This window comes from Thermobia domestica, chromosome 5 (assembly GCF_964235325.1).
Source record: "Thermobia domestica chromosome 5, izTheDome1.hap1.1, whole genome shotgun sequence".
Taxonomy (NCBI): Eukaryota; Metazoa; Arthropoda; class Insecta; order Zygentoma; family Lepismatidae; genus Thermobia; species Thermobia domestica.
The window spans coordinates 33683615-33698746 of NC_137458.1; the positions used below are offsets into that span (position 1 = coordinate 33683615).

At 34.6% G+C, this 15132-nt stretch overlaps 1 protein-coding gene across 1 annotated transcript in view; it reads left to right on the top strand.

The window, feature by feature from the left end:
- LOC145685844 (uncharacterized) overlaps window positions 1-15132 on the top strand; it is a 112393-nt gene that overhangs the window by 59030 nt on the left and 38231 nt on the right. Inside the window, exon 5 of the mRNA XM_081758466.1 lies at window positions 3159-3267. Within this exon, the coding sequence (XP_081614592.1) occupies window positions 3159-3267 (109 nt within the window). The remainder of the gene's footprint in view (window positions 1-3158; window positions 3268-15132) is intronic.

The window sequence follows — 15132 nt, forward strand, 5'->3', positions numbered from 1 at the left end:
TACTACCTATAAAGAGTACCTGTAAAAAATGCTGATCAAAAGAATATTTATTTTTAAAAAAAATAATCTACTCTAGTACTACAAAACAATGATGCTTACGTCTATTGGGTGTAGTTTCTAATAATAATATTCCGTTTCACTAAATGCTTCCAAATTATATAGTATAGCAAATGCATAAACTACTATAAGTATTAATGCTTCATGTATCTAAATATATAGATTACTTTTACCGAAAAAAAGAGAAAGTTTATCGTTCACCCATTAGCTAAAAATATGTTTTGAATCTCGTTCCTAGCTTGAGTATGCTTTCCGAAAGTAAATACGGTGATAAACGAACTCAGTATGCGTAGATTTTCTCGGCGGTTCTCCTGTTTTCTTGAACATTTTTTCATTCCACTACTTCATTCATTCTCATGACCATCGTTTCCTTTAGCTAACCGGACATAGTTGCAAGACGTAAAGCTGAAGATTTCGAAGAAAATGTTTTAGAACTTTCTGAAAAGCTGAAAATTCTAACTACAATAATTTAGCATCGGCTGATATGATGACGATTCCTTTCTATTTCGTTTATTTTTTCACGACGTTTGGTATGTGATGCATATGTTTACTAATGTTGCATACGTTGGTATATGATGTGCGTTTCTATGTGTTATAGCCTCACTCTTATTCTCGGTTTATCTTAGCTCTAAGTTAGTCTGCTGTACAAAAAAGGAATGAAGAAACATACATAAGAGAACAAATGAGCACAAACACTCTTTCTGATAAAAGGTTTGCTGATTCTTGCTAGAGACGTAGGTTACTTGGAACACTTAAATCAATTTTACTTCCTTGTTCTACAGTTAACGCTTCTTATCAATGTGAAATTGCTACACATTTTCTACTTTCTGTAAGAAGAGGGAAAATATGAAAACATGAAGGGATTTGGGTCGAGCTCAAAAGGTATGTGTCCTTAATCTGTAACGTTACTGATGGCTCCACCAGCTCTCCTCTAATATAGCTTTTCTCTGCGAATTAAGCACTATATTATGATCACATACTTCTTCAGCAAGATCGTGTCGCTTCAAGTTTCAAGAGAAGTTTTCTTTGTTATACTATGTTGTTTGTTGAGTTTGTTGAGTTTCAGTTTGTTGATCTAATTTTCTTACTGGGAGTTACGTCGGGTTCTTAGTTTCTATATTTGGTGTTTCTACAAGAGTTCTTTGAAAGCATGATTGTCATTACTTATTCAATCTAGATTATTTTCATTTCGATTTATATTTTAATTATTTTATAATATATTTTGGGAACATTTTCATAAATGCATTGCTTTCTACTATCGCCATTTACTATTACCTCAATTTTAACCAAAGATGGAAAGGAAATATAACATACGCAGGAGAATCTTGAATCACAATATATGAGTATTTTTTCTCTCACAAGTGTGCCTTACTTTCATTCCATTTGAATTCGGTTCCCTTACTCAATTAGAAGCCAGTACTTTACTTATTTCCCGTTTTATCTTTCGTATTATTTGCTATTTATTTATGAGAGTACTGAATTAGAAGCCAGTACTTTACTTCTTATTTCCCATATCATTTTTCGTATTTTTGCTATTTATTTATGAGAGTACTGAATTAGAAGCCAATATTTTACTTCTTATTTCCCATATCATCTTTCGTATTATTTACTATTTATTTATGAGAGTTGAAATTCTGTTTGAAATTGCTCTGCTATTTGTTTCTTTTGAGAGTATTCGTTCAGCCTTCACATGGTTTCCCTATTGTGATTTTCGATTATCTAATGTTCTAATGTATCATTCGGTAAAATTTCCTGCAATAACGGAACAAATCTGCCAGAGTTGCCAAGATAACCTCAGGTTTGACATAAAGTTCGCTGATTGAGTTGGTTATATTTTTCTCTTTGTTTTAAAAATGACAGAAATGAGATGGTTTGTGAAATTGGGTAATAGAGCTAGAACTCTACTTGATGTTCTCTGAAATCGTAACTATGTTTTGATGGGTCCACTGGGTACTGAGTTTCGTGTTTCGAACATTACTATTTGAAATTTGATGTTCTTTCTGTCCTGAATTTAACCTTTTTCTTTTCTTTCAGAGTTGAACTCAAAAATGTTTTAAAACACATATTTCTTTTTGTTTCCAAACACTTCTGTTAACGAACATATACTCAGTTAAATTCCATATCTGCAAACGAAAGTAACTCTAAATCTCTGTTCCTTGAAAGTTCTTACTTCCAACAATATTTTCTTATCCTTTGTCTGCGTTATAAAATAAATATTCTATAGAAATTTCAACTTTCCGAATACATAAGTTTTGACTTACATTGATGGATGATGCAGTTAATGGTTTAAGATTACAAAAAAGTAAGATCATACTATTGTATTAATTACATTAGAGACGGATTATCTTTGGTATTGGTTACCCGCTGATGTACTTAAAATCATTTAGAAAATAAAACAATGCTTTATTTCCATGTAAATATTGTATAATAATATAAGCTGCATTTTTCACTTTGGGCTTATGCAAATGTTCATTATTAACATGAAACCCGCAGTTTTCTATTGAGGATAATTATGCTCGAACTAGTGATGAAAATCAAATTAAAAGGTACAAGCCATCACATTAAGAATCTCAATGTTTTTTTTTTTAAATAAACTCCTATTTTAAAATTATATAAATAGCAATGTTTTATTTACTTATTGAATATGAACAAAACCATCTGATGGTTTTCTTTTCAATCGTCCGAAATGATCTTGCTCTTACAGTAAGAATCGATTAGAACATTTGGATATTTCCCAGACAAAATATTTATAGTAAATTATAGGCTTATTAAGGAAATATTCATGTATGAACTATAAACAAAGACCTAATGAAGCCATTACAGAAAAATGTTTTTTATCTACCCTCTCAAATAAACGACCCTTACTTTGGGTATAAAGAAAATTCGGAAAGTCCCTTAATATTCTGTATGGATTCATTAATATCTTTGAGGAACACACGACCAGACAAGCTATAAATCTGCTGAAATTCGAAAGTTGGCTTTTCTAAGCAATCACTTCACCTCCTTTCCTATTGTTACTTGTAAGTAAAATAAACGTAACAAAGGAAGTTATAAAAATTTAGATATCTCAAATATTTTATATTTTACTTTTATATTTTCAGAGTTCACTCCTCGCATACTGGATTGTATGTTCAAAACCTTTGCGAACTACAGAGATGACGTGAATGATGGGTTTGTAATTAGGATAGATGAAAGCCCTAAAGTGTGCAGGTTTGGAAACATTCATTATACGAACTATGCTACATATAGGATTATAGAGCTTGGATATTTCGTTAACTATTTAAAGCAATACAGTATCTACCAGTACTCATTGAAAAATAAATTACGATACTAATTCTTAAGTGCTACTTTAATAATACAAATTATATGCTCTGAAGGAAGAAGGCGATCTAATATAGTCTATAGTTTTTTTTTATTTTTTTTTATTTTAAGCTGGCAGCATTGATAAAATCGAAAAATTAGAATGATTTATTCGTTGATCTTTACCCGATTGGCAGGTTTTTATAGTATACAGAAAGTCACTTGACATAGTGAATATATTAATATGGAGTAGTGTGCGAATTGGATATTTTTCGTAGGGGATAAATTTCACGCAAATACACTGTAATTTATCATACACACATTTTGTACATGCATATATATATATATATATATATATATATATATGTGTGTGTGTGTGTGTGTGTGTGTTTGTGTGTGTGTGTGTAATACGGACATATCTTTTCGCTTGTAACCTTTGTTTCAAAAATGTCGAAACATTAGTACGAAACATTCCTTAAAGGCCATCCTGTGATTTTGCGAATGTTTGTTGACTGTCGTATTAAGAAACAAATCGGAATAGCATCATCTATATCTTGGAAGCAGTTTCAACATTTCAATGATATTTGATGAAAATGCTTCTCGGGTATCACTAAGCATTTTAGATGGGTTTGAACTTTCTGAAAATGCCCTCAATAAGGTATATTTAGCTTAATAGAGAAGGTCTGGTAATTATTTTACATTGCTGAGCGATGTTCGATCCACGACGTATTATACGAAAAGGGCAGAAATAGGAAAGTATACGTACATAATTTCCTATACAATTTTTCCGTTTTATAGTAGAGTAAAATTATACGTAGACTTTCAATTCTCGGTTGGCGTAAAGTTATCAATGCATGAACCTCATATACAGTAGTTCGGGTATTTTTTTTTCTAATTTCTCAAAGTTCACGAAAACGCATACACCAGATATTATATTTCTTATAACAGTAAGTATATGCATCGTTCCTGGGAACGATAATTAATAGTAGAAGTTGGGAGCATTTCATATAAATAATATAAGTTTGTAAAAATTAATTTCTTTAGTTTAACGTCCAACGTTTGTGCTATTTAGGCTTAAAAGGACTGACGATTAATTAAAGTGAAATAAAATCGTTTGCTTTTTTCATCGAGAATTGAATCCTTGACTACATTCACCAAAGACACAAGCGATAGAAGTTAGACTAGCTTTTTAAAAAGAATATACTTTGTTTTCATTTAAATATAAGCAGTTTCAGTATATAGGCATTTTACCCAGATTCACTAAAAGTCAAATGCTTAATATAAAAGTGTAGTCAAGTAGAGTTTACTTTTTCAGTTCGGATTTTTTTCGTCCTTTTAACATTACATGGAGGGTGGAATAGGTGACCCTGGAGAGTAGTTAAAGAAATACTTGCATTTATATACGGAAGATAACTTCAGAACCTAACATGTTAAATATTCATATATTCCATACAGTTGTACAGACAACTGTCTTCATCTTACAAGAATAAACACTATAGTCTGTAGCAGGGGTAAAATGGCTCTAAAAAGGTAGGACGACGGTAGGTAGTGGCATGACGTGACGCCGTCCCCTACCTATCTTTGCCCATTGTAATTTTTAGGAACTGAGGGGAGCCGTACATACTTTTTCGATGCGGAGGACGACGTCCCCCACGTTCCCCCTCACTTTTACCCTTGGTCTGTAGAGTAGATAAGTTACAGCATTATGTTTGCAACTAGGAAAGTAACGAAAATATGGAAATAAGATACATTACTTAGAGTGAAAATATTGAGTGAAAGTTGGTATATTCTACTAAGGATAGTCCTAAAACTCTTCCAAATGGCTGGTACACGTATGTCTACAGAACTATGAAATCTAAGTTAAAGAGTGTATATCTAATTACAATTGTGACACATATTAGTATATTTGAGACCTAAATTAAATAACCTGTCGACCATTTCAGAAACATTATTAACAATTAAACACCACATCTTTTGCTTGTTGATTAAAAACTTAGCATTAGGGGTGGAAAGTGAACCGGTTCTTGTGAAAACGCTCCAGACTGGTTCCTGAACCGGTTCTGGGTTCTGGCTGTTGTTCAGGAACCATTCTGTTTCTTAAGGAAGTTGTTTTCGCACCGGTTATGGGACGTTAAAGGCAGAGACGAACGGTTCCTGAACCGGCTCTGAGACATGAAGAAAGTGAAAAACTGGTTCTCAGATGTTAGGGAAAAGGTTGAACCGGTTCTGAGAGTGGTTCTGAGTTTCGGTTGCTGTTCAAGAACCGTTTTCATACGAAGTGGTTCTGGGCCCAGCTCTGAGAGTTAAGACAGGAGCGTTTCTTCAACTGGTTCTGATATGATAAGGAAACATCATAAAGGTTCTGACAGCAGTTCTTACATCCTTGTGAAATATATATCGAAAATGAATATGAGCCCAGTGATACTGATACTAAATTTTTGTATGTATACATTTATTGAGTGACAGCGCTTATTTTTAATCTTCCGTTGAATGTAATTTGTTTTATATTGATATTATGCATCTGAAAATCTCTTTATTAAATCTTTATTACATTTTCCTTCTTTCCTTTTTTATTTTTGTACTATACATTCATGTATTATCTCAACATGCTCTTCTATTAGAGCTTTTTCACAAATTTACCTTTCTCAAATTACTATACTTTTCCTTTTCGATAGTATTATGAATCTAATATTTGTTTATTATTTCATGTATTTTCCACTAATCTTAGTTCGTTCTATTCTATAACGTTCTATATTATCACATATAATAGTATATAGTTAACGAATGCATATATTTTAATTACTACCATTATATTATCCTATTGCACACAAATATCTCACATATTTATTTGTGTGTAAACGTATACTGTACTCCTTCTATAACTGGAGTTATATAGTCGACTGAGGGAATAATTAAGAAACTAAATATTGGAATAAATAAATAAATCAGTCCATCATTGTCTACAGAGGAAACAACGTCTGGTTGAGAAAGCAACCCAAGGGGAAGAAAATGTGCAGCCAATTGATCAACTTATTTGGTTGCATATGAAACAAATCATTCACCGCCAATAAAAATAGCTTTAGTAAGACTTGGTAAACCCTACATGATTGAAGCTTACTTTGTTGACACGTTGTATTCTTCGCTTACTCTCACTACTTTCGCCTTGTGATGGGCTTCGGCTTCTCGACTACACATACATACAATCAAATCAAAACCACTGCAATTGCATGAGACAAAGACACTTTGTTTTTCATTGCATTTTCATTAACATTTCTCAAATATGTCGCTCTAGTAGCAGAAAGTATCCTGGTGACACCTTGTGGATATCCCATGTACGTCACGGCGTAAATAGAATGTTCATGGGACATCCCTAGTGTGACTTACTTGTTCTCGTACGATATCCACGGACCGGTGCCGACTGTTGCAGAACCGGACTTTTGTTTCACTTTTCAGATCTGGTACAAACGCCGGTCCTTTCTTCTTCTGAACCGGTTCTAGATTTTTCTTACATTTAAAAACCGGGTAAACTTTTACCTTGCATAAAAGACTAACACAAGAACGGTCTCTGTAGTTTCTTGACATCTCAGAAGCGGTTCTGGTCTTTTTCTTCATATTCCGGAACATGTTTTACAACCACTTTGTAATAAATCAAACAGGTTCTTGAACCGGTACCTGAATCATGGTCGAAACGCAGAACAGGAAACGCATAATTCAACAAAGTAATGAGAACAGTTTGGAAAAGTTCCTAACTTTATTATGGGTTCTCGGTTCCTGAACTCTTTCTGGAATTATCAAAGCGGTTCTTTTTCCACCCCTGCTTAGCAGTGGTGTTTTTCCATACAGCGCTCCAGTTAATTATGACATTTGAACCATAATATTATTCGGAATACGTAAACACGTGTGCATGTATTGCACGTAATTTTTCCTTACTGACCTATTTTCGATCCCTTGTTGAGCTACATGGGTATACATGTCAAGAACAACATTGCGAAGGTGATGAAATTTAATTACCCAAGAAAAGGTAGGAATTGGAATCAAAAGGCCAATTCCCTGAAAACAGATGTTGGAAATCGTAGCAATGATAGAATCAGAATATGTACACACCATACGACAGATTCAGTTCACGAGAAGAGCACGACCGTAGCCACCGATATACAGGGCTGAGAGCGCTGACGTCACGAGGTTCATACGTCATAAGCTGCAGGGCTAACTTATTAATATCACACTCTTGCTTGTTTGATGTTTTATTGGAAATTGTGAAGATAAAACACATCTTTTCGAGCAAAAACTACAATAATTGTTATAGAAGCTTTAGAAGAAAAGTGAAAGGTGAAAGGTAGTTAATATACTTAGCTTAACCTGTGAATATAACATAAAGTTCATAACTCTAGCAGCAACTTTGATTTCATAGCTTCGTTCACAGTATAAACAGAAGAGATTTATTTTAATATCTGTTTCTGTTGCATTTGTTGTAATTTATCAATAAAAATCGTAAAATCAAAAATGATGCATAATTATTTATTCTTGCACGGGAAAACAAAAGATTGAATGGTATGTATACTATAGTCTGGAAGAATAAGAGAGATTTATTATTATAGACTGTAAATAGCAAATATGAATCAAAAGTTCGCAAATAGGCTTTAATTGAATATGTTAAGTCCATACATGCACAAAAATATATTTCCAAGGAGTGTGCACAATGAAACACTGCAAACAATTTATGTAGAAATTTTTAGTGTATAAAGTGCATTATGAATAGTGCAAACAGCTGCACCTTGCACAATATCTGTACACAAATATGTAAATGCACTTGGGAAATTAACCATTTTAAAATTGCATGTAAGTGGTTGGAAAGGAGCCTTAATGTAGTGTATCAATTGTATCATGGTTATTTAAATTTTTGAGTACGTATTTAGTATGATTTTTCTCATGAATGAGTTGGCGAAGTTCATTAAGTTGGGTGCAGATATAAAACCTGGTTCCAAATTGACTTTCATTACTTACCATTCCTTTTCACGAAAGACACTCTTAGTACCTAACATCGTGTTTAATATGCGGTGTTGCATTCTTCAATACAAATTCACATCAAAAATGCATACTGTGAGTTTTATTACTTAAGAATCGCTTTTATGCAAAAATACGCACGAACCTGTGGTAGGTAGTCACTTTCGGTAAAGTTCCGTAGCTGGCATACCTCCGGATTGCTTTCCGTGATAATATAGTGACCCTGATTATTTAACAAAACAGAACCTAAGCTAATTCAATGTACTACTACTACTACTACTATTACCTACTTATTATTACTATAGTATTACTGAAACAAATAATCATAGACTTATATACAAATACATAATAATAATATAATTACATAGTAATCATATTAATACTAAGTGACCATACTAACCGTAAAACATACGGGCTGTTAAATACTAATCACAGTACAGAATTAGTCTAGGTTCTGTCCATAACAGCTGTAGAAATATTGGGGATGACAGCAGATCTCTTCAGAACCTGTTAGATGGCGACTAAATAATAAAAAAATCGAAGATAGCACTTCCTCAACCAGGGCCTTCATTGTAAAATTTAATATTCAAGAAAGCGCCCGCGCGCCAAGTACGAAATTATATTTAAAGTGAATATCTTCTCACAGAAATAAGCTAGAAACTTCGTTTTTGTATCAAATTAAAGATAATGGATACTAGAAGTAAGAAATCTGGGTATATTGTTTAAACGTTGCCGGAATATTTAAAAATAACGCTCATTTGTGCCGAAAAAATTAGTTTTTCCCGCTTCTTTCTCTTCATTTCATGACAAATAGCTATGAAGCTATTACAAATATGAAAACGCAATCCAAAAGAATGAAAGGAGCATAATCTTAGCTTTCGATCGTTACTAATATCTTTAGTACATCTTAAAAAGTGACGGAGCTAATTAAGTTTAAGTAGCGCAGGGAGTAGCGTTTTTGGACTGTTTAACAAATTACCGGAAAAACACTTACTACGCGCAAAACTTTCGAAACTATTACTTTTGAACAAACTAAAATAGTCCATTCATTTTATCGGTAAATTAAAAGTAATAGGTTGCTGTGTTGCGGGAAATGAAATAATAATGTTATTGCATTTGTCAAGTATAATTATTTACATGTTTGTTCATATGTAGCTCATGTAATTGTTATATTGTTTTATTTTGCTGACTCTGATCTCATGAGAATTTACTTTGATTTGATGATAACATGATATGTTGTTGTGAGAGCTAGTAATATTTAACGTAAAGCTTTTTAACAGTTTCAAAATATTTACAAACGTATGAATTTAGGTGTACTTTAGAGAATATTTACATATTTCTTTTCAGAATATAATGTAAAATTACTGACACAAAAGAATACTCAAAATAATATTTAAGTTTTTCCAAATATTTTTGCTGGTACTTGAAAGCAATATTTGTATATTTCTTGTAAATTGAAAAATTACAGGATAAAGTAAAACTACTCACACTCAACACCATAAAGTTATTAAAATAAGAAGAGATAATTTTCTAGAAATGAATCTTAATGTAATTATTTTTATGGGCCTAAATTGTTTTTTGGAATACAAAGTAAAATTACAAACAAAAAGTAAATTCTCAAACTAGTAAAAGGATGCGAACATTTCGATACACCTAAAAGTAACAATAATTAAATAACTTGCAAATAATGCTAAAATGTATTTTGTAGTTATTCACTTATGGAAAACGGGGAAAACAATTATCTATTGTGTAGTATTTCCAATCACTTCCTTGGTATTTTTCTACGTATTTTAATATGGAATACTACAGCCCATTATTCTACGTTCTCAACTTGTTCACATCACATTCTTTTGCTATGAACTTAAGGACGAATCCACACACGAACCAGTACAATTGCAGTATGAAACACAATCTACATCACGTTTTCGACACTTACACCTTCTTGTTCCGCAACTCTTACATCCACATACACTTATAATATGTTCTGGCAAACAGTGGAGTGTTGCACTAGGAACTAGTGAGTTGTCTCGTCCAGTATACTCCAAAGGATTGAGATTGGCACGTCTCCTTCAAGCACAGTTAAACAAGTGTTTACTATGAAGAATGACCTTTGCAAGTGACTTGTAAGAGCAGAATAGTTAAGAAATTGGCCGTTTTTGAGTACGTAATTTGTTCTTTTCGAATTTCGTCAAATGTTTTCGAAGAACTTCTACATTTGATAACTTGAACAAGGTACTTTTCTGCATTCTCAAAGTCTTTCGGCTCTTCAGACCTCTGTTTTGCGAAGTTTTGAAACAATTTAACAGGCTCTGCTTTAATAGCTGCTGATTTTGTACCTATTTTACTTGTAACGTCGAAGCCTGAAAGATAATGGGTGGCAATAATGACTTCACTAAGAGGACCTGCTTTTTCAGAAAGTATATGGATAGTAATTATTTCTGATACATATTTTCTCATCCATAGTTCTGCCAATCCTTGTATTTCATAGAGTGAGAAATCATGTAGCAGATATAGAAGAACATCTGTGTCATTGGAAATCACTACAATACGTTGAATATTCTTCCTGACACAATACTCGTTGTGAAGAATTATTTTAAAATCTGCTTCTACTATTGGCCTTTATAACTCTTTGTGTAATTTTGGAACAATTGAAGAGGAAGTGACAGATATAGCAGGAGTTTCACCATTTGCAAGTAGTAATCCACTCAGATATATTTCAAAAGGAATAATCTTTGCTTTTGTGCAGAGGTAGTCTTTTAAGACATCTTGAATTTCAATTTTGTTTGCCAAGGAAACCCAAAATATGTCCATTTGTACCGGTGGGGATGTGGTAGGTGATAGATTTGTTACTAGCATAGGTGAGGCGGTTACTTTTCACTGCCTTTCCACATTTTTCAATGAGGTGTTTAGATAGCTATCAAACTCAAAATCGTCGAGAGTGCATGTACAAACACCGCTGCAGCTCCTGAAGAATACATCAAACAGATCAGCAAATGTTTGTAAACCTTTCATCCAATTTTTGTGAAGTTGGTTCCGGACATCAACAATAATTGCTGTATTCATTGATGAGTGTTCTTCGAAGATCTACTCAGACGGTTCTAACAACTTCTGCAAAGTAGATATTAGTTCCAATTTGTTTGGCTCGGTGGTTGCACCCAAATTGTCCAGCAATGTGGTGGAGTGGCACAGGTCATATCGCAATATATCATCTAACAGTATCCCTCTCTCCTTAACAATGTTTACAAGTCTCTGCGCAGAAGCCAGCGATTTGACAGGTGACATCTTGGAAAAAGTGAAAGATAACACTACTTTATTTTCTTGACGGAATTGTGGAAGTTTTCGTCTGTGAATGGTCTTCGGCAACGGAGTTGTTTTGTACAAAAAGCGCTTGCTTCGGAATGCCACATAAGCTTCATGCCCACATGTCAGACAATTCAGGCATCACATTATAGTACAACTTCATTTGACATGAAATGGTGCAACTTCACAGGACTGTGTACGTTGCACGGGTTTTCTCTGCACTCCATAAATTCTATTATTCTGTTAATAGAGTTACGAACTTCATCACCTACATTGCCAAGGAACTCATGATGAATTTGCAAATCATAGTCTGTGATATACCAAGAATCTGACTGAAGATTTGGCGTATTGAAAGAACTTCGTGGTATGACAATTCCCACTTCGTAATATAGTTCTTTCTGCACGTCTGACCGACGATTCCCCCCACGACTTGTCAGATCTATTTATAGTCTGTTCAAGTGCCATATCAAGCTCCAACTGCGCTAAATACATTGTTCGTTCTTCTGACTACGAAGTGAGTATTCATGAGCTATGCATTTATTTTCGGGTGTTGAATCTCCAAATTCTTAATTTGTTCAAGATAGAAGGACGCTCACCGTAGGTAATTAATTTGATTGAGTGCCATGAATACCGGAAGCAACTGCTGTACAGTATATAGATGCAGCGGCCAGTCTTTTTCTCGGTCAGCTCTTATAAGGATTCTCAGCAGAAATACTAGATGTAAAAACTGTTCAAGGTAGCCCCACTGCTCTGAAATTGAGCTGAGTTTCTATGAAAAGTTCTGCAAAGCTTTCGATATTTCTTCTGAATTACTGACGAACTCCATGAACTTATAGGAAGCACGTTCAGCTTGCCTTTCTTTCATAATAGTCATAGTGTCAACGAACTGCTGGATGACAGACGTATAACATTCACCTTCTTCCAGGAAACCCTTCCACTTTAGCATAAACACAATATCTGCAAACATAAATATGTTTCTCACTGCCCTAACATATTCCCTTTAGAATACTCTCCGTCACTTTGGGCCCAAAAAGAGAATTTTCTATGAAAAGAGACTCCAAACCCCTACCAGAAATATACCCTCCTATGCAGGCCAGGACTTCTGTCATGTGGAATGAGCCTAGAATGAGGACAATGTTTGGAAATTATTGCTCGTAAGTTGAATTTCGGCAGCAATATGATACACTCCTTCGCCACATACTACGGTCATTGAAGACTGGTTTAAGGGTTCAAGTAGGCTTTGGAAGTTTTTCATTGCTGTGCATACAGTATCATATTCCGTTACTGGATACAGCAGTACTGGAAGGAAGCCAACTTGTTTCTTGGCAACATTTGAATACGTTATCATGGCATTCACAGCACCTCATGTTAGAGCGAATTCTTTACTTTCTAGATCGTACGCAGGGTGCATTATGTCTTGGATTAACTCTTTCTGACGCAGATTATCGATGTCCAAATCATACAATTCAGGAGAAATTGTCACTGTGTTTTCTGTATATATATAGGTTGTACCTTCCTTTGGTATTACTTCAATTCCTGAGATGGAAGCAAGGATCGAAGATGACTGGAGGTCTTGCTAATACCGACTTCAGACAATTTCGGTTTCGATGGCACTTTTGTCGGCACCTCCTGGAAAAGCACAGTGACTGTATCGAGGCTCCCATGGATTCTTGACAGAGTAGCTTCTTCATGGTCGAAATTACCCATAGCTCCTATCAGGAAACTATCACCCTGAAAGTGGCTTGGGAGAGAAAAGGTGGAGGAACAGGTCTTATGTGTATTTTGTGCAAGGTTGCTTCGTGCTTGCATGATTTCTTTATAGCCAACTGACACACCTAATTTATTCATAGTTGAGATCAGTTGCCTGCTTTTGCATTTCTCGGGAATTGAATGTGCCACCATCAAATGCATGGGGGTTGCTTTCCTACCACGATGTACACTATAGGATAGAATCTCGAAGATTGACTTCAAAATACATTCTGCAAATTTAGATTTTGTTGGTCTGGAAATTCTTCAAGATCATTGTTACTGTCTTCATCTTGACTTGCGTCCGCAAATATGATGTTCAGCTTGTCCACTTGTAGCACTTCTGCTAGGAAATCCAAAACACGTTGAGGAATTCTAGTTGTTGACCAGGACTTATGAAGTTGGTGACTCTCCGCAAATTATCCTTCAATACCGAAATCTGTGTGAAGAAGAGCTGTTCGTACTTCTTCGGCACTAAGTAATGAGCTGAAAAATAGAATCGATTTATTTATTTCCGAAGGCTTCGGAAACCTTACTTTTCCTCCGAAAACTTTTAAGATATAAAGTTTAACTAAGTTGTTATTAAAAGTCAGTTCACTCTTTCCATTAATAAAGTCGCGAATTTCCGACAATGCCAATCCACAACTCTCTTCCTATACTTTATTGATTATTGCCCAAAATATTTCTAGGTTTCTTATTTGAAGATGGTGATTGTCAGGCTGGAATATCTATTCTCATTTTCCTTAGTGTTGGCTCAGATTGATATTTTATTGAACTTTGATTCAGTTCTGCACTTTCATTACTTTCTCTTTTCCTTTTCTTTCGTATCAACATATTCTTGTTTGTATATAACTTGTAACATGCGTTATTACAATGATACACAAATTCTGTACCTGGTTGAACGTCTTTAAGTCTTTTCAGAACATCATCCTTGCGAATTTGAGCCGCAGTTATAATAGCTTCTCTCCCTCGGAAACAAGACGTCTTACCAAAAGATTTTTCACGATTCTGGCAAATGATGCAGGCATTTACATCTAAAATGGATACAGAAGAAGAGTCGTCCCGGGATAGGGAGATGCCAAACAAGTTTTCTGTAGTTATTGTTTAGGATATTAGTGTCAACTATGCATTTTTATTATTTTATTTCACTGGCCACATCAGAGTTTGCCAAATGAAACAGTATAATAATTACACGAGCTACATATTGTATGAACAAACAAGTGAATAATAATACTTGACAAATGCAATAACATTATCATTTCATTTCCTGCAACACAGCAACTTATTACCTTTAATTTACTGATAAAATGTTAAAATTTTAATTTGTTGAAAAGTAATAGCTTCGAAAGTTTTGCGCGTAGTAAGTGTTTTTCCGGTAATTTGTTAAACAGTCTAAAAACGCTACACCCTGCGCCACTGCGATACGGACAAAATCTCGCGGCCGAAACATCGCCGAGCAAAACCTCGCGGGCCAAAACCTCGCAGCCCAAAACCTCACGGGACAAAATCTCGCCAGACCAAAACCTCGCCGCTCGAAACCTTGCAGGCTAAAGTCTCGCCGTGCCAAAACCGCGTGGCCAAAACCTCGCCGCCCAAAATCTCGCGTGACCAAAACCTGGCCGCCCGAAACCTCGCTGACCAAAATCTCCCTTGGCCAAAAATTTGCGAAATGAAACCTTTCCTTAAAATTTACCCAATGAGTTTCTGATATACGCAATTCCATAT